Source organism: Leuciscus leuciscus (assembly GCF_965113295.1).
Source record: "Leuciscus leuciscus genome assembly, chromosome: 18".
NCBI lineage: Eukaryota > Metazoa > Chordata > Actinopteri > Cypriniformes > Leuciscidae > Leuciscus > Leuciscus leuciscus.
Genome location: NC_138742.1, coordinates 8,657,815 through 8,678,182, shown reverse-complemented (window position 1 = coordinate 8,678,182; position 20,368 = coordinate 8,657,815). Strand labels below are relative to the sequence as shown.

Below are 20,368 nucleotides of genomic sequence, written 5' to 3'. Positions count from 1 at the left end.
TATGTGTAATTTTATATTTTAGTCCCTTTATATTTTTTATTGTATTTAGCATTTTAAAAAGGGTGTTGGGTAATGATATAATGTTCAAGAGATTTGTAGTTTATATACATTGATTTGTATATTTTCATTTATTCACATATGAAAGTTTGACACTTGATCCAATTTTTTTTAACAAACTTTTCTTGCTATGTATTTTGTTTTGTTTCTATATTAGTTTTATTTTTTCGCCCGAAATATAATCTGGATTTGTTTTGTGAGATATAGTGCTTTCCTCGCTTAGAGAGAAATCAACTTAGAATGTAGCGTTCCCTCTCCTTTCACTTCCTTCCAGACTCCCTTCTCTCTCTCTCTCTCTCTCTCTCTCTCTCTCTCTCTCTCTCTCTCTCTCTCTCTCTCTCTCTCTCTCTCTCTCTCTCTCTCTCTCTCTCTCTCTCTCTCTCTCTCTCTCTCTGCCTCTCCCCCTCCCTCCCTCTTTCCTGTATGTCTCTTTCTCCTCCTATTCCTCCCCTAAAGCTATGGATAGCAGTGTTGCGTCACGGAGTGGAGTGGAGCTTGAGACGGCTCTCAGAGTTTGCACTTGACAGAGTTTGAGTAGATTGCGCGCAGCTGCTGGTGAGTTTTCTCCTGTCTTCGTTTCATATGTCTCTGGTTAGACAGCAGATGGGTAGACATTAATAATGCTTCCTTGAGCTTTTTCTTTCTTAAATGTCTATTTTAAGTCATTTAGGTTAATATTAATGTGAATGATTTAACTTTTAGTTTTAATTTCAAAGCACGTTTAAGCAAGTCTTGCAAACATGATGAACAAGTTATCGTCGCTAATTGGGTTTAAGCAGGGCAATATTTACGAGATTTCACTCTTGCAGCGATTTGTGAAATTGGAGTGTACGTTTTCATTTTATTTTTTATAATAAACCAAAGTGAGAAATACTGTTAGCTAAAGTCCTTCATGGTAAATTTTTGTCTTATCTCGACATCAATTCTGAAATCAGTCACAAAAAAAAAATCGCATTGTAAATCATTTTTTTGCTTACTTTTGTGATAATGGTGGCTGTATTCCAGGTGTGGGTGTGGGTGTGTACATGCACATTTGGTTTTGCTGATGCTACATGTTGAAACACACACTGAGTGGAATGTTTCTTGCGAAAAAGTGAAGTTAGTCAGTTTCCACTGCTCCTTTAGCATGGATTGTCCTTCCAGTCATACTTGCACTCTTAAAAATATAGGTTCTTTAATGGCTTCCATGAAGAACCCTTTCCATCCATGGAACTTTTCCATTGAAATTTCTTTATAGTGGGAAAAGGTTCTTTAGATTGTTAAAATGTTCTTCACACAAAAAAATATATATAAGAAATGATCACTGAAGCTTCTTTGGGGAACCAAAAATGGAACCAAAACCTCCTTTTGGAACTTTTTTTTTAAGAGCACTGCACATTTGTCTTGAGCTCTTGCGGTTTAGGATGGCAACCAAAATTTTTTTTATTTAAAACTGAAACAATGAAGATCTACCTTGCAGAACTTTTAGCTCGATTTAGGGCACTGTAATGTGTGGAAAACTTCTGGTGGAAAGCAATTTGGAGAGGAGAGAACCAAAATAAGTCTCTTTTGTGCTAATAGCCTTTATTTAATGGACACGAGATCTTGTGAGCTTGTCCCAGAGTTGGCAAACTCTATTGGCCTGGAGTGAACTTTGCTCTTCGAGGGAAGTGATTGTGCAGAGGCTTGTACGTGAACCACAGGTTTAGTTTAAAAAGGCTTTCTCAGTATTAGTCACTCAAGGAAGTTTGAGCCCTTCCATGGTGACCAACTAGGCCTTTCATGTTCTCTGTATGTAAGCATGGAAATCCCACACCACTCCACAGACATTTGTCATCAGCTTCTGTGAATGGGCTGGTCAGCCAGACTGTTTGTGGCTGGTCTTTTGTGGTCCGTGTTTGACTCAAACCATGACAAAACAAACAGAAGTCTGGCTACGCTCTTTTGGCTTCATCTGCACGGCTGTTAAAGCTACAGGTTAATTCTGGAAGATTTTATTTAGCATGAATGCTCAAGATAAATCAACCGCTGGCAGCCTCCATAGTGGAACTTGATTTGTTAGTATGGAGTTGTTTTGGATTAGATCAGCCGGGTTGATTTGTAAGAATATGCTGTGACACTTTAAAATAAGGTTTCATTTGTTAATATTAGGTAACTATATTAGTTGACATGAACTAACAATGAACAATACTTCTACAGCATTTATTAATCTTAGTTAAAGTTAATCTCAACCATTACTTAATCATTTTTAAAAGCATTTCATTAGTTAATGCACTTTAAACTAACATGAGCATTTTTTATTAACTAACATTAACATTGGTGGCATTAAGTAGCTTTATTGAAGTGCCACTATTATTTCCTTTCATGTAGTGTGTAATATAGATATTTGTAAATGTAAAAGGTCTTCAAAGATCAAAGTGCATGATAAATTAAGTTATTGTCTCCCAAAGAAAGAACCGATTCTGAACGGCCTGAAACGAGTCGTCAGTAACTTCCTGCACGAACCTAAGTAGGTTTGTAACAAATTTGCATAATTCCAGCCTATGGATTTCATTGGCTGCCCACGACCGTCGTCTACTACTTAAATGCTGTAGTTGTAGCTGAGACTGGAGGAGTTTGGTTTGTGTTGTCAACTTGTCGAGAAGACAATGTTTTCTGCGCTGCGAAAGCAAATCCTCTTTTCTGCACTTCCAAAGGATGAGGACTCGCACTGGAATTGATACAGTAAAACTGTCACCATCATTACCGTTCATCGTCACTGTGTAACGAGTGCTGAGGAAGATCCGGAGCTGAAATTCAGATATGGTAAGGTGCGTTTCGTTTGACACATGCTGTAAGCGGTAGACCAATCACAAGAGACTGGGCCATCTGAGTCTGACCAATCAGAGCAGAGCAGGGTCTTGGAAAGGAAGAGTTTAGAGAGACCGAATCCTTTTTCAGACACTGAGAAAAGAGGTGATGCTGCAATGTAAATTATAAGAAAATGAAAGTGTTTTTTGGCCTTGGATGCATGCAAACCTATTGTAGGACACCTCCAAAACAAAATTAGGAGCCTTTGAAATGGCATAATTAGGGGCACTTTAACAAATTAGACCTTATTGCAAAGTGTTACTGAGTAGTTCACCTGAAATTAAAATTCTGTAGTCATTTATTCACCTTTGTCTTTCCAAACCTGTGTGACTTTCTTTTGAGGAAATATTGTATGTTGATGAATATCCTAGATGGTTTTTGTTTGTAAAATGAATGCTTATTTTGAACCGGGCTAGTATAACTTCAATAAGGCCATAAAATTATAAAAATAGTCTATAATATGACAGATTTCTGCTTGCTAAATGTCATAATCCTGCAGTAGCACTTCAATCTTGTGTCCTAAATAGGGTAAATTTAGACCGCGGTCACTGTATTCCGACATGCATCTGGGCCACTGGTGTGGTAATGCGTTCTTTCCTCTTAATTGTTCCGGATGTCCACTGACCCAAAGCTGTGACCCATCAGTCACTAGCCCCTGTCAGCATACTTGGGTGACTTCTCATATTTCCTTGATTTAGACCAGTTTTATCTCTTTTAGAGACATAACTCTGTGCCTGTGTTTGGAATATTGCTACTCGCTGAATACTGCACAGTATGTACTTTATCTGAAACAAATTATGTTATGATACATGCTTCAAACTTTACTATACTACTCATCACTTTGCATGTTTAATTCAGTAGGGTAGTGTCCAGCTATCAACTTAGGGATAAGTACACTGTAAAACCTAACACTGAAAGTCACTAAACAAAATGAGTACATTTAACTTTATAAAAAAAAAAAAAAGTTAATGTAACAATAATAAAAATGTGATATTAACTGCAGAACTTAAACCGAATAAGTTACAAATAACCTATTTGTTATTTTACCTCTAAATGGAATGGAATGAACTTAAAATATTCAAGTTACATATACTCAAAATGATTGACTAAACCAACACTAAATTATGAGTGAATATGACTCAATATATTTAAGTTCAAAATACTCATTTGTATTTGTTTTTAAACTTAAATGGTTTGAAGCAATCAGTTTCCTCAATCAGTTTGAGTTGAGTTAACTTATTGGGTTTTACAGTGTAAGACATTTTAAATTTTTGCAAGTTTGAACAAATTATCCTTCATAATAAGTCATTCTAATATGCTTATTTGCTGCTAAAGAATTTTTTTTTTTTTTTTTTCAGGATTCTTTGATGAATAGAAAGTTAAAAAGAACAGCAAATATTATTGACCCTACATTTTTGTACTGTATAATATGCACTTTTACCATTTGTGGTATAGGATTGTCCATGCATAGACAATGTGGACGCTGCACACAGCATACATATAGCAGAAATGGCAAGAGCGTACAGTTAGTATACTTTTCCAAACATAGCCATAGAAAAGATGCTGGATCCTCTGTCAGTGTGTTTTAGGTTCTTCTGGTGCCTTCGGATCATTTTTCACTTGCATTGAAATTCTGGAAAAGTTCGCCTGTAGCCATTTGTATTTTGGTTTGGAGGTATAAGAGATTATGTAAGAAGGTTTGGAGTGGATGAAATTATTCCTTTACGATAAAAAACAAAACAAGCTAAAAACCATGTGGACTCACAGTTTGTTCAAAAGATTTGCAATAATGTGGCTTCTGTTTTTAGCCCTAGTTTAAGAGAACTCAAGGAAAAACAAAGCGTGGTGAACCAAGCTAATATAACACCGCCTTGGCTTGCGTAAATGCCTTTTTATTTTTTAATATGTCTTCTTTTAATGTGTACTTTATGAGCCAGACGCTTGTTTTGGAGTCAACGGCTGTGGCAAGTAGTTCTCGGTCCAGAGGAGCCTGGTACTGAAAACCAAGGCAAACTGCAACAGCTCTGATTTCACTTCCTTCATTGGTTGTTTTTTTCTATGGGCACAGAAGCAAAGAAGTCAAAAGATGTTTGGCTGTTGCTTCAGTTGCGTAATTGCTCATTCACGTAATTACTAAACCACACCATGTGTCTGGGTGTAGTTTGCAAACTAAAGAACTTACAGAATAACATAAAAGACAGGTTAGATGCAGTGACATGATGCTGTGCCATTATCCATGCTTATATTTTATATGGATATTTATTATTCCCATGGTTCATATGCTTTTTATTTATTTGTCTGTTTGTTACTTTTATTTTATTCTTTTAAATCGTAATAATGTCCTTGTGACTCAAGTTTTCATGTTTGTTTTTATGGAAAAATTTGGCTATGCTTCAAGTTCGCAAGTACACACCCAGCTCTCAGTTTTTTTCATGACATCCTCATAAGAAATTACATAAATGGAAAAAAAAAACCAGCTGAGACTTCGAACAGCTGTAGCAGAACTCTTACTCACTCTAAATGGTTAGATTAGTGTAGTTAACTTTTTCTGGATGACTGTCTTAGTAAGTGTAGCTTGACAGATAACTGTATTTGGGTTGAACTCAAGAGGGATATGAATCAGCTTTTAATGAGTCTGAATGTATGTTTTGGTCTGTTGTGTTTAAGCGACAGCGTGTTAATGTTTATAGACGTCATAAGCGTCAAGATGGGAAATTCACAGATGCGTGAGTGTGAATCAAGACATTTAAGGCTGTTTAGCGATTCAGACCGGTTTCTCACACTAATCACACCATGATGCTGTCAGGGTTGGGCTGATTTTAAGCCTGTTATTAATCATCAGACTTTGTGTGTTTAAGAATCGTTCTGTTAAGTTGGTGTTTTCATTCAAAGTGAAAAACATGATGTGTGAGGGTGTGTTCACACTTGTAGTTCGGTTTGTTTCCTGGTCCTCTTAGCATTTACATTGGGATTTTAACAGTGAACCTAAAGGCATAGGGATATGTTCACAACCTGATTGGACGGCTTTTATTTAATATATTTCACGATGGAACTTATCGAACATCCCAAACAATGCTGTATGCTGTGCTAAATGCGCTCGCGTTGTATGCATAATTAATGATATCGTTTTAGATAACTATAGTAACCCTGCCACAAACAAACTGAGTATTTTTATTTAATGCCACTAACCTGGTATCTTCTTCAAAAGCACTGATTATATCAACCTGGTTCAGATTCAACCCACTTTTGCCGTTTTTAAATGCAAAATGCATTGAAAGGTCAGTAAACGCGTCCTTAGGTGTGGTGTCTGAGGCTGAAATTATGGCAATACATGTGAGATGTTTCATAATCTATTGCACTGCAATGATGATTCAGTGATTTAGTTAGAAACTGAAGCTGTTGTCAGTAAGTTTCAGGTCTCGTTTGGCCTTTTGTCACAGACTCAAACTCAAACTCATGCCTCCCACGTGAGCACCACAGCTTGATGATGGTCAGCCATGAATCCAGTTTCACATCTCATATAGTCAGGGTGAGAAAAGGGAGAAGCGTGTTGAAGAGTGTGTTGTTTTTGGTGTGACTTTCACTAACTCACTAACTTTCACTAACATGAATTACGCTTCTGCATTAGCAGCTGATTTCAGGTAGTATATACAGTACTGTGCAAAAGTCTTAGGCATGTTAATACCTAATATTAACATTTATAATATTTATATATTTGATATCTTTTGCTAATATTTATATATTTTGCTGTAGTGTGTCAGTAGGAAATATCAGTTTACATTTTCAAACATTATTTTTGCCATTAATTGTAATAATCCAGTGAGATTTCTGCATGCACAAGGAATCTGACAACAGCCAGGATGATCTGATCTCACCATCATCGAGTCAGTCTGTGATTACATGAAGAAACAGAAAAAAATGTGTATATATATATATATATATATATATATGCGCTCAATCATATGATAGTGTGAAGCGTTTGCATGCCTATGCAATATGCCTAGCGCAGGTGTGCTTTTGTAAAAATTTTCCCCTTCGAGTTTTCTTTGATGTTGCTCAATTTTGTAATGTCCCTCTTGTTTGAGTTTCAGCATATCCTGTTACCCAGTTTAGAGCTCCTAGTTGAACAAGCTATTTCTTTAGAAAATTAGGAGTTCACTTTTAACAAACACTGTATATGCATTTAAAATTTACTGTCTTTAACTTTTAGCACAATAGAACAAATATATTGATGACTTGTGTTGCACTGCACAAATTGTCCAATTAAATGCTATCTAGAATGAGAATGTCCATCCCTCTTCAATCTGTTAAGCTGTAGCAAGTCATCTTTATGTGTGCTTAGACTAACTAAGGACTATTTACTTTTTTTTTTTTTATATTATTAATTAAATAAACAAGCCCTTTGAAATGACCCACCTAAACATCCTGTTTCAACAGGAAATACGTCAAGACATGAGAGGAAACTGTGCTTGTTAAGTTTTAAGGTACTTTAAGTGGGCAGTATCTTTATATAATCTAATAATACCATTTATTTTTTACAATAAAAGCAGTATTTATTTGGCAAAAAAAAACATTGTGGACCTGCAGATAAAAAAACAAAAAAACAACCCCTGACATTTAAAACATGTTGGTGCAGTATAATTGTGACAAAACTGGGATTTAGCATTATTTTCATCATGCTATGTTGATACTAGACAAAATATAAAAAAAATGATGTATAATAAAAGTAGTTAGTAGCGTTTTCCACGGTTCATTGTTGCTCGCGCATAATTTCATTCGCCCTTCCAAATGGCGAGGGCAAATTTCTCGTGCAGCTTTCCATGAAAGGAGAGATTAAACGCTGACACGATTATCTGTGTGCGAAAGAGGGATGAAAATGTACATTATATAAGACCGAGCGAGCTGTGCAGTTAAAGGGAACAGGTGCTCAGTTTTGTGGCAGACGGTTTAATCCTGCACTAAAGGACACTGCACTTGACATTTGACCTGAAACTCTTCACACTGTCTGCACAGCACATATAGCCACATATAGACCAGAAAACCTGTTCACCATGGGTCCCCTTCACTCCAGGTCAACTTTGCAGATTGATGCTGATGAAATGTTTAAAAAACCCCTGATTTTTCATTAATGAAAAGCTTTTGCAAATCAAGGCTTAATTGCTTGAAAGATTATTGATGGAGAAATGAGGGCATGAAATTATTAAAGCCCACATAACGTCATAATCCTCAGATGAATGAGCTCTTATAAATGGGGATGGTGGCTGTTATCGTTTTATCTGTCGTAACGAGGAATGAAACACATTTCCGGTTACTAGTCATTTGATTTTTGGTTGTTTAAGCCATGCTATTTCAAGCTTTTTGTTAAAAGAACAAAATGCAACTAGCGATTTAAAAAAAGCTGCATGCATTTTGTGGGAGAACATAGTTTTGGTTGTGCTTCGTCTCTGTTAGAGAGCTATGTTAGTGGGTAAGAGTTTAGGACCCAAGGACCAGATGTTTGAAAGAAGACCCAGAGTCAGAATTATAATAAATTAAAGAAAAGATTTTCTGAAGATAGTTTGCAGTTTCATCAGCAGAAGTCAGCTTCAAGACTCACATGGAGTTCGTAGGCCGCCCAGCTTACAGTTACAAAGATCACAGCAGTTATACCCCTCACCAAGGTCTAAGCTACGTCCTTGCTTCAGGTTGAATGATTCTCATTGGCTAAGAATAGATAAAACATAGTAATTTTCCACACATATACAGATAGGCTGAAGCATATCTCCATCGATTAGGTAGCTGACACTCGGACCCTGAAGTTAGGCACGTCGTGACCTTCCAGGTCACAGATTTGGGTTGCTGGGTGCCAACATATCCAGAACAACAACTCAGTCAATCTCCAATAATTCCAGTTGTTCCTAAACCTGTAACCAAGAAGACTAACACACACACCGACACACATCTTTTCCAAGGTTGGATTTGGCCAGGCTCTAACTATAAACAGGAGAGTCGTCTCAAAACATCAAGATAATACATTCTGTCTCTGACCTTTAGTCTAACTGGAAAGTAAGGCTTTAAAGGGATAGTTCACTTTGAAATGAATTTTTGGTATGTTTTAGCTTACCTCAAGGGCATCCAAGATGTAGGTGTCTTTTTTTCCGCAGTAGTTTCAATTTTGATATTTTTAGGTCAAACCGTTCTTGTCTGTCAGTCATATAATGCAGGTCGATGGTCACCGTCTCAAAGAGCATGCACAGAGTCCAAATTAAAACAATTCCCTGTCGTCCAAATTAAACAATTCCCCATCGTAAGCACACATTGATGGCCTAAGACACGAAACGAGCGGTTTGTGTGAGAAAACGAACAGTATTTATATCGTTTTTACCTCTTATACACAGCCATGTCCGAGTGATCTGATCTGACGTGTACGACGGGGAATTGTTTTAATTTGGACTCTGTGCATGCTCTTTGAGACGGTGACCATCGACCTGCATTATATGACTGACAGACAAGAACGGTTTGACCTAAAAATATCAAAATTGAAACTACTGCGGAAAAAAAGACACCTACATCTTGGATGCCCTTGAGGTAAGCTAAAACATACCAAAAATTTATTTCAAAGTGAACTATCCCTTTAACAAAGAGATGGTCAACTATAGACTTCATTGATCCCTGTGACTATAGTTGTCAGAGTGCCCTAGAAAAACAGATGTATGTATTGACACATCTTTCCATATTTCATATAAAACATCTTTCCATATTTCATATCTGGAAGCCGGGCTAAATGAGCAAGCGCTGTTACTGCGTTCAAATATCAAATACAGACATTAAAGAATACATGAAAATATTATGATCACACTGGTAACTTCTATAACAAAGTAAAATCTCCAGAGAAGTCATTCAACTCATTTGATATTTAGAAGGAAATATATTGATTAATACCTTGATTATAATCACTCATTACATATACATTAAAGCAGCAGTGGATTCCTTCAGCTACATATGGCAAAATGTATCTGTTCAATAAAATACCTTACTCACCTGTTGAATTACAATTCCGATTTATTGCTCAGATCCGATTTCTTTTGTGTAGCTGTTCACATTGTTGTTTTAAATGTGATCAATATCAGATTCCAGTGCGAACAGATCATGGTCCTGGACTGACCTGCATGTGCAAAAGAATGATAAAAAGACGTCACGCAGCATGCTGTTTATATGGAAGTATTACGCTTTTATTTATAATTTATCATTTGATCTGCCAGCGAATTTATGCACAGGCAATATAAAAAGCAAAGACAAGGATGTGCAAAAGAAGAGCATAGTTTTTAAACATTTATGATACGAGCCCTCATGCTTTGCTTGTATATAAAACTGTAATACTTACGAGTTCTGACACATCACTGTCCTTCCACCGACACATTTTGCGACGATCTTGATAATTTCGGTTATGTAAAATCTTTGAAGTGACTCATGAGGGCAGAATTGCGATGAATGTTGATCTATAGAGTGACGTACAAGTCGAATGAATTCCGATATGTCTGTTCAGAATGAGGTCGCATTGCAAAACATCTGACCTGTGTCGGATTTAGGAGCACAAAAGATCAGATTCCATGTGGTTTGTGCCGTTCACACTGTCATGAGAAAAACAGATCTGAGTCACATGTGAGCCAAAAAAAAAAAAAGAAAAGATTTTGGCCACAGTCTGAAAACCCGTAGCCCTAAAAACGACCTCTCCGCGTCACTTTTACAACATTTCAAAACCCTCAGTTTTCGCCATCTCCAAAAAGCCAGGCTAATGTTGATTCTGGTTTTATTACGAGCTCTATCGTGTTCTCTTTTTGCCAGCAGACTCTTCTCTGTTCGATGTTTGTTTTAAACGGGTGATTCTCCAGAGGTTCGAGATTTAGCAGCTCCATGTCAGCCTTTCTCACTCGTTGTGTTCCAACTATATGGCACTCACACACCATACACACGTCAAAGGAGCCGGAGCAACTTTACTCTATTTATGGAGATGACGAAACACGCACGGGCGAGTGACGCTTGTACGCAATTCCCCAGGAAGGTCTATTCATCCCGACAGGTCTAAAATCTAAACACTTAAAATAGTGAATCAGGGTAAGACAAAACACGTTTTGGAAGAAGGATTGATGATGTATAGACTCATTATTTAAATTTTTGTTCATTTTGAGCAAAAAAAAGTTACATAGTGTACCTTTAACTAAGTACATTTTTGTTTTTGTTGTGAGTGTGCACATGTAATAGCTAAGAATGGTGCCACATCTCCCTAAATTCGAAAAGCCCCTCTGGACACTTGTGTGTGTTCACAGCTGTCTGTTTCTCTCTGCTGTTCACTTACATTCACCTCCACACTCCAAACATATTGCCCCTTCCTGAGGCCCATGGGTAATCCAGCACAACTTCAAAATCAGACAGCCTACACACACACACACACACACACACACACACACACACACACACACACACACACACACACACACACACACACACACACACACACACACACACACACACACACACACACACACACACACACACAGCTGTCCTTGGCTTTGATCCCTGGCTGAGGGTCCCTTAATTGCCCAACTGTTTGGTCAGCACATAACATGCTTGAAGTCTCTCGATTAAGCGGTTTCAGAAAGACTCAATTGTGCGTATTTGTAAAGCAAATTTCAAAATTAATATCCAATTTTCATATTGTACATTATATTGTTTGTGATGCCTAAATTCGCTTATTACATTTAAAATGGCTTCTTGAGTGATTTATTTTTATTTATTTTTATTTAGACAAAATGGTGTAAGTATTATAGGTGTGCTCCATATGTGAGGTTGTTTGAAACAATCAACAACATGATTCTGCCTACTAAGATAACCACATTTTAGCTAAATTCCAATTCAATAAAAAAATAAAATAAAATAAAAAATCCAATTGTGGACTGAGAAGTATCCAATGTTTTACAGAACATCATTGTGCGTTTTACAGGGTCATATTCTTAACTTAGCAATGTTCTAATAAAAAATTAATTATTTTGACTATTAATTATATAGGCTATTATTATGATATTTATTAATATTTTGATATTGATATTGATTGGCTTTTATTTTTATATAAATTATTCATTTTAGTTTACATTTTAGTAATTTTATGTGTTTTTGTCATTTTTATTAGTTTTTTTATATCTCTATTTTTGTTTAGTTTTTGACTTTAGTAATTTTACATTTTTACATTTTACAATTGTTGTACTTTAGTTTATTTTAGGACTAATAAACTTATTTATTTTAATTAGTTGGCAAAACAAGATGTCTGATTTTCACTTAAGTTTTTAAAGTTTAAGTTTATCATCTAATTATCGTTTATTTTCGTTCAGGTTTATTTAAATTTCCAAAAATTACAGATCTTTTATTTATTTATATATATATATATATATATATATATATATATATATATATATATATATATATATATATATATATATATATATATATATATATATATATATTTATTTATTTACGTATATATGAAGAGTTCAGATGCAAAAGCCTCTAAGTGCCATCTGAAATTTTCTTCTAGAATGATCATTTTTATCAAGCTCGTATATTTAAGGTCAGTAATTTCACTTAAATGACAATTAATAGGTAATTTTCATTGCCATTTAAGTGAAATTACTGAACTTAAATATATGAGCTTGATAAAAATGATCATTCTAGAAGAAAATTTCAGATGGCACTTAGAGGCTTTTGCATCTGAACTCTTCATATATATATATATATATATATATATATATATAAAGTTCTAGTTAGCAATAACACTAATTGAAATCAACTCAAGTCGAGAGTTTTAAGTGCACATCCTAAGGACTGCTAATTGTGTGATGTGACTGAGTGACCATTTCGAGAGAAGTCATGTCAAATCAGTAGTATGCTGTTTTAGAAGGAAGCTGCCTAAGAAGGTAGTGAGAGCTTTCTTGGCACAAAGCTATTCTCATCTTTCACCTCAGCCTTCTCCAGAACTACTTTATCACCTCTCTCCTCATCACTAAACGGGTGTGAATACGTGATCGCGCTTCTCATGCCACTGCCCCGGGGTCAGGTTCACACTGTCAGCCAATCCATAAACGGCGATGAGTCCTGTTTTCCTTCAGACAAATGTGCCGTAACTCGTCCGAGAACATTAGTCCCCACCGGTGATTCAGCTCGGCTCTCCAAACTCCTAACAGCACAGAAAAAGCTGTCAGTTGTCATAGCAGTGGCTCATGGCAAACACACATTACGTGAGTACACAGGCTGTTCTGTTGGCCGCTGTGCAGGAAGTTTTACTGTAAAGAGGAATGACCTGTCGTCTTTTCTCTCATAATCAGTCATAATCCCCACTATTAAAAAATCTAATGTGCTTTAGTTATTGTGTGCGTGTTAGATCACTGTTGATCACTTTCTACATGCATTTGTATTAGTGCTGTTAAATCGATTAATCTTGATTAATCGCATCGAACATAAGTTTGTTTACATAATGTGTATATATATTATTAAATTTATATATATCATATACATGTCTGTGTGTGTCTGTACTGTGTATATATATATATATATATATATATATATATATATATATATATATACACACACATAAAATACACACACACGCACACATATATATATATGTATATGTATGTGTGTGTGTGTCATTGTACATATACACAGACACACACACACATATATATATTATGTAAACAAACTTTTATGTTTAATGCGATGAATCGTGATTCATCGATTTGACTACACTAATTTGCATATTATATGTTTATTCTGTTATATCATTCTAATTTTATTGTGTAAAGTTTTCATGGAGTACAAGTTCAGAATTGTTTTATTTGGGATTTTTTTTTTTTTTTGCAGACCTCAGGGAATCCCTGGATCTAAATTTGAAAACCTTTTCCATAGAGAATGCAATGCCAATGGAGACCAAAAGTTAGCTTTTTCCACCCAATATGTGCCCATTTATCTCCCACGTTTATGAATATCTATAAAGCTCTGACTAAATTATACTTATAGCCTTTCAAAGTTTGCTCCATTTGGTAGCATATGTGAACGCCAGCGGTCGACACATGTGCTCTAGAAAGTTTCATCTTTGTCCAGTGTCTGCGCTATTTCTCTCCAGAAGTTATGATGACCGACAAAAATGTCATTGTATTTTTAAACTAATGTTGCGGCAATCTTATAACCCCCTCATACACGTGCTAGTCAATGCGGGCGTCTTGTTGTTGTCGCAGTCTCTGGTGTTTCCGTCTCTTAAGTTTCGTTTTCTAATGTGATACAACGGCCTGGGCCAGTTTTGCCACCTTGTGGAACAACTGATTAGTGCAAACCAAACTCAGTGCGCATATATACAAAGTGCATCACACACACTATACGCGGACCCTCGCATATGCATAAAAACTGAAGTATACTTTGGGCTTAAAATTGCACCAATGTTTAAAGGGATAGTTCCTGTATGAGTTTCTTTCTCCTGCTGAACACAAAAGAAGATATTTTGAAGAATATGGGTAACCAAACGGTTGATGGGCCCCATTGACTTTCATAGTATGGAGAGAAAAAAATACTATGGAAGTTAATCTGAGGGCCCATTATCTTTTTGGTTGCCGGCAATCGTTAGGAACAACTTAAAGGGTGAGTAAATTATGACAGAAGTTTAATTTTTGGGTGAACTATCCCTGTTTGTTCTGCGCTATAGTGATTTGTGTGGTCACATTGAATCCATATTGGACCATTCATGCCTTTAAAGCTGCTGCAGCTTTGCACAATGTCCCAACAAGCCTTTGAATCTGAAAAACATGAAAGTACACCTAACCTAATTGTCCTTATTGTGGTTGACCATGTCATGCCTATTACAGACAACAAGGCCCATTTAAAAGCAAGCTCTATTTAAAAACTTTATGGAGCCGAGGCTGCCTTTCTTCCTCGGGGTAGAACCCTTTTGAGGTGACGTCCAGTCTGAGAAAGAGATGAGCCAAATCTAATCTCCACCGCCCCATCAGAAGGGTTTGTGAGAGCGCACAGCAGATGATTAGCTCCTCAGATTAGAGGGGCTTTGGACATCTGAAGACTGATTTGGTTGTTGGGGAAGACCAGGACTAGCCTAAAACTGCCCTGCCCCCATGAGCGCTTAACCTCACCAGACACCAAGGGAGTGGATTAATTGGACATCTTGTTGGTTCTTTGGGGGGAAGGGGATGATTTGGGACTCATCCATGTGGTTTAGGGGTGTGTGACGGTACTGAAGTGGTGTTCTTTTCCACCATGGACTGCCGTCCACGGATGCCCACGGATGGGGCGGCCTGCACACATCCCATAATGTTGAAGGTAAGAGGAGAGGACGCTCGACTGATCGCTATTTTTCAATATGAGTCATTTCGGAGGGATTTGGATTAAGCTTGAGTAGGTGTGACAGTCGATGCTTTTATATAAAACAGCAAGCTGCGTAAATAACTGTGTATGTGAACCTGAAACTTGTTGTGGTTCTTGATTGAATCAGTTTTTGAGATCTGCTATGGAAGAATGGATCTTTTCTCAAGGACTTTATCTCTTCAGAGTTGTCTGTGCAACTTTATCTCAAATTAGATGTTTCACATGACTCTGTTTCTGCAATGCGTTGTGAAAAACAAGGCCACCGTTGGCTTTATCACAAATGGTACACTTCGTTTATGCACATCTTTCTTGCTATGCATAAACTGATTAAATCTCTACAGCGTTATACTATCCAAAAAGTCCATGTGACTTATCTTATACCTGGGACGTCCCCTAAACAACCGTACCATTTTCATCTGATATTATCACTATATATGGGCAATCGTTCAAAAGTTTGAGGGTCTTCTTTGGAAGAAATTAATATTTTAAGCAAGTATGCTTTATATTTTCAACATAAGAATTGTTTTTTGAGCAGCAAATCTGAAGGATCATGTGACACTGACGTCTGAGGGAATGAAGCTGAAAATTTAGCTTTGCCATCATATAAATAAATTACATTTTGCAGCATATTAAAAAGGTTATTTTAAATTATAATAATATTTCACAATATTAAGTTTTTTACTGTATTTTTGATCATATAGTAACAGTAAAAATCACATTATACTACCTTAGTACTTGTCTAAACAAATATATACCACTAAATTATATCACAAACAAAAGAGTACCATGCTATCACAATGGTTTTTGCACATGTACCATATTCTTGACCCATGTACCATGCTACTCTTGAACCTAAATATATATATATATGTAAATACTATGGTAATGAATTCTGTTTCCATGTACAGTATATATTAATGGTATTACATTGTGAGACACCCACTCTACCTTGGTCTTTCCACTGTAAATGATCCTAATTCTAAACCATTTACCTCTGTTTTTGGATTGGTTTGTGGTGTAAACAAGGCTCTTTAGCCGTGTGTGTGTGTGTGTACGGTTGTGTTTGAGACTGTACGTGATGATGTAAACTATCGGAAGAGAAAGTTTAACACCTAGACAGTGACTTCAACACCCAGACAGTGACTTCAGCTTACAGAAGCAACGATATGCAGTGTGGTGAAGTGAAATGAACCTGACCCCGAGTGACTCAAAGGTTCTGCTCACATGGTCTGATGGATGATTTCTCTCTGTGTTCCTGTAGGTGTGTCATCACCCAGACTGTCAGGAACTGAACGGTAAAAGCCCTCTGCACCTGTGTGAGTCATGTGATTCTCGCTGTCACCTGGATGAGTCTGACAGCATGCACTTTGACAGGCATCCACGCTTTGACATACAGCCACAAGGTAAATGGTCCAACAGGCACAAACACACTCATGTTTCTCTCTGACAAACAGGTTTATGCTTCGTACAAAAAACACCTGGACTGAGTGCCAGGTTCATTTGTACAACCAATAACTACCATTAAAATTCAACCATTCAGTCACAGATCGACAGATGCTGATTTTAAATAAAATAAGTCAACAGAAATTTATTTGATAAAGTATTTTTTTTATATATTTATTTCTTATTGGAATTTTTTTTATTAAAATATTTTAAAGTTTTTTTTTATTAAAAGAAAGTAACTTAAATACTTTTACTTAAATTCTTTATATTTTTATTTTATCTTTATCTTTTTAATCTTGAACAACTTTTTATCAAATATTTTTTTTTATATCTGCACCATTATTTAGTGAAAATAATTGTGTTTTTTAATTTATTATGAAGCAGTTATTTTAGTTTTATTCATTTATTATTCATTTATTTTGAATTGGCTTTTATTTTTAGATTTTTATTTTTCATGTTAATTTTAGTTTAACTTTTAGCCATTTTATTCTGTGCTTTTGTGATTTTGTTCTTTTATTAATTTTATTTTATTTTAATATTGCTATTTGGGTTTAATTTTTATTTCAGCATTTCAGTCATTTGTTAGTTGTATTTTTTTATTATTTCTATTTTAATCATTTGAATTCGTTTATTTTAAGTTTTTCAACTAATATTTATATTTCATTTTATTTCAGCTTTATTTCAATCAACAGAAATGTTTTTAATAGTTTTAGTTTCAGTTAACAGATAATAGCCCTGTCTATAAAGAGTGAAGATTGTGAGATCAGATCTGTGTCGTCAGGTTCTATCCTGGCGCGGAATGTGTCGACGCGTTCCTGTCCGCCTCGCACGAGTCCCCATTCAGACCTAGAGGAAGACGAGGAAGGAAGCACTGAGCGAGGGTCAGTCGGTGATCCACAACCGTCACACAACATTCAAATAACCATATGGAATCTTACACACCAAAAGTTGCACAACATAGTGATGCGAAATGCAAAGGTTTTTTTGTGCACCATTCAAATCAAGCTAAAGGGCACGAAACCTGAACCAAAGGTGAAATACACACGGTTAATCTGAAACAGATCAATGGAGATTTAATATTAAGGCTACATGATGAATCAAAATAAAACCGAAATCTTTATATGGCTTAATGCGATTGTCTAATTGTAAAGGCTGTGATTTAATTAAATAAATATATGCACTTGGAGTTTGGGAGTGAATCGCAGAACTGATTTCTTTTGCACGCGAGCAGCTCATGATCCGATGTGTCTGAACGGTGAAACTTCACACACACACTCCATCTCTGTAAGCGCTCTTAGTTTGGGTCGCTCATAACATGCATGTGGGAATGTAACAGATGCTAACCATCTTCCCAAATTTGAGAAGTTCTAATAAACCGAATGTTTTCCACAAAAGAGATGCTTTAAGGGCTCCCTGCAGTTTTCCGCCAAAATAAAAGCACTATTTACAATATTTACCACATAAAATTACGGTTAGTATTGTACTTTTATTATTATTATTCTTGTATTACTTACAAATGTATAATATTTCTGTATATTTATATTATTTTTCATAAATACTTTTTTGAAAATTTGCAGTGAAATAAGATATTTATTAATATGTATTATTCATATTTATTTGTTTAATTATTTAATGATGATGATAATAACAATAAATATTAAATGTATTATTAATATTATTATAGTCATATTGATATAATCACAAAATCTTGGGCGAAAGTGGGCCACATTTATTTTATTTAATATTTGTATTTATTAATAATAGTAATAATAACAATATTATTATTATTTTACAGTCATACTCATACATGTACAGTATATAATCACATTTTTTGCCCAAATTGTGCAGTTCTACAAACAAGCACAGCAAACCTGGAGTTATTTTTTTTTTTTTTTTTTTTTTACTACAATTGCAATTTTAATCAGAAAAAAATCGCAGTTAAAAATGTTTTTCCCCAAAATCATTCAGCCCTAAAAAAATAAAAGTGATAATGTCACACACAGATGGCATGACCCTCTGTCCTCATGTGCCTGTGGTGTTTTTCTGCCTTTTTGACAGAGAACGCAAGACTGGAGGTATGAAGCTGAAAGGAAGAGAAGGAAAGAAGCCCCGGCGACGCCACACTGATGTAAGCGCTGTCCTCTTTTTTTTTTTTTTCATTGCTCAATGATAATCTGAAAACAAGCACAAACAGTATAGCCCCCTTTCTACATATTACATTAGTTTAACTGTACAAGCACAGACTTGAACGTGGACTTTCCTATCTGACGTAGTGCACAGGAAATTACACGTCTGAGATCCAGTATGTGGTCCACTTGATCGATATCTTGTGACGATCACATTTAGAGTTTGGTGTAAATGACTGGAAGTGGTCTGTGTGCCGCCCACCTTTGACCAGTGTCGGTCTGTCGCCCCCTATAGGACCCCAGGAAGGAGTGCTTCAGCCTCAAGTTTGACCTCAACATAGACATAGACACGGAGATTGTCCCCGCTGTCAAAAAGAAGACGTTACGGTGAGTCAGGGAACAGATCTGTGTACCCTGGGATTTGAACCCACAACCTTTGGTGTTGCCACCGCCATTCTCTACCGGTTGAGGAGCAAAATTAGTTAGTAAAGTTTGTTTTTGTGTGTGTCTTTTAATGTGTCCATTGCATAATCAATATTTGAGGTCAAACTATCATTCTACCATTCAAAACTACCATTCAAAGGTCTAAATCTGTGATTGGCTGATTTTAAAAGTTGATTACTCTGTTTTTGAAACTTATGCGCTCATTTTATTACTCTTTAGAGAGGTGCTCGGACCAATTTTTGAGCGCAAGGGCATCGAATTATCCCGAGTCCATCTATTCCTGGACCAGTCGAACACTCCACTCTCACTCCAATTTGAGGCATATCGTTTTGGAGGACATTACCTTAAAGTAAAAGGTAAGAGTTTTGAAGCGTGGCACGTCCTCTGCAGTGACCACTTTTCTCACCAGCACATCAATGTAACAAGTTTTCATCGCTTCAGTCTTGCTGTCAACATTTCCTCACTTCAGCTGCGGTAACCCATTCTTCCTGCATGTTCACCACAGTACACTTCAAAACATATCTCGGTATTACATGACACAACAAACACAGAACCAGGCAGTTTCCTGCAAAATGAGGTGTGACTAATTAAACTTCATTAGAGCTTTTTTACTTCTAAAGAATTCGTGACTCTTTTCATGACTATACAACCAGTCTTTATAAACCTCCATCACCCACATCTTTAATCTGATAACACCCAACACACGCTAACACAGGCATCCCACCTACCGCTCTTGCGTAATGCTGAGCCTGTGACGTGAGAGTGAAGTGAAGGGTTCATTTTAAAAAGATTGGGACATTAACAGTTAGTGAGGAGTGAAGAAATGTTCAATTCATGCTGAAGATCTAGTCTTTTTGAAGACCTTCTGTTACTTTGAATCATTACTAACAAAGGATTTGAGCATATTCAGTTGGACTGAGTTTGGAATTAAACACTATTTCTTACTAACAATAATCCACACAGTATTGTAAGTATTATTTTTAATTTAATCATTTCGTTTATTTTGTGTTGTAAATCTGTTCTAGTAACATGCATAATATGCAGATGCATATGGATGCCAAAAGGGCCAT

General features: G+C 36.1%; 1 protein-coding gene across 7 annotated transcripts in view; it reads left to right on the top strand.

Annotated features, from left to right (window-relative positions):
* Nucleotides 1-20,368, top strand: part of plekhg5b (pleckstrin homology domain containing, family G (with RhoGef domain) member 5b) — a gene marked incomplete at its 3' end in the record, with an annotated part of 77,336 nt that overhangs the window by 33,298 nt on the left and 23,670 nt on the right. For 5 of the 7 annotated variants that reach the window (XM_082145529.1, XM_082145531.1, XM_082145533.1 and 2 more), the window contains 5 exons: nucleotides 16,547-16,688; nucleotides 17,510-17,609; nucleotides 18,787-18,856; nucleotides 19,150-19,241; nucleotides 19,518-19,654. In XM_082145529.1, coding sequence (XP_082001655.1) covers nucleotides 16,547-16,688; nucleotides 17,510-17,609; nucleotides 18,787-18,856; nucleotides 19,150-19,241; nucleotides 19,518-19,654 — 541 coding nt within the window. Of the gene's footprint in view, nucleotides 1-475; nucleotides 613-2,406; nucleotides 2,842-16,546; nucleotides 16,689-17,509; nucleotides 17,610-18,786; nucleotides 18,857-19,149; nucleotides 19,242-19,517; nucleotides 19,655-20,368 lie in introns of those variants that run through there. The other 2 variants (XM_082145535.1, XM_082145534.1) reach the window with 2 other exon arrangements.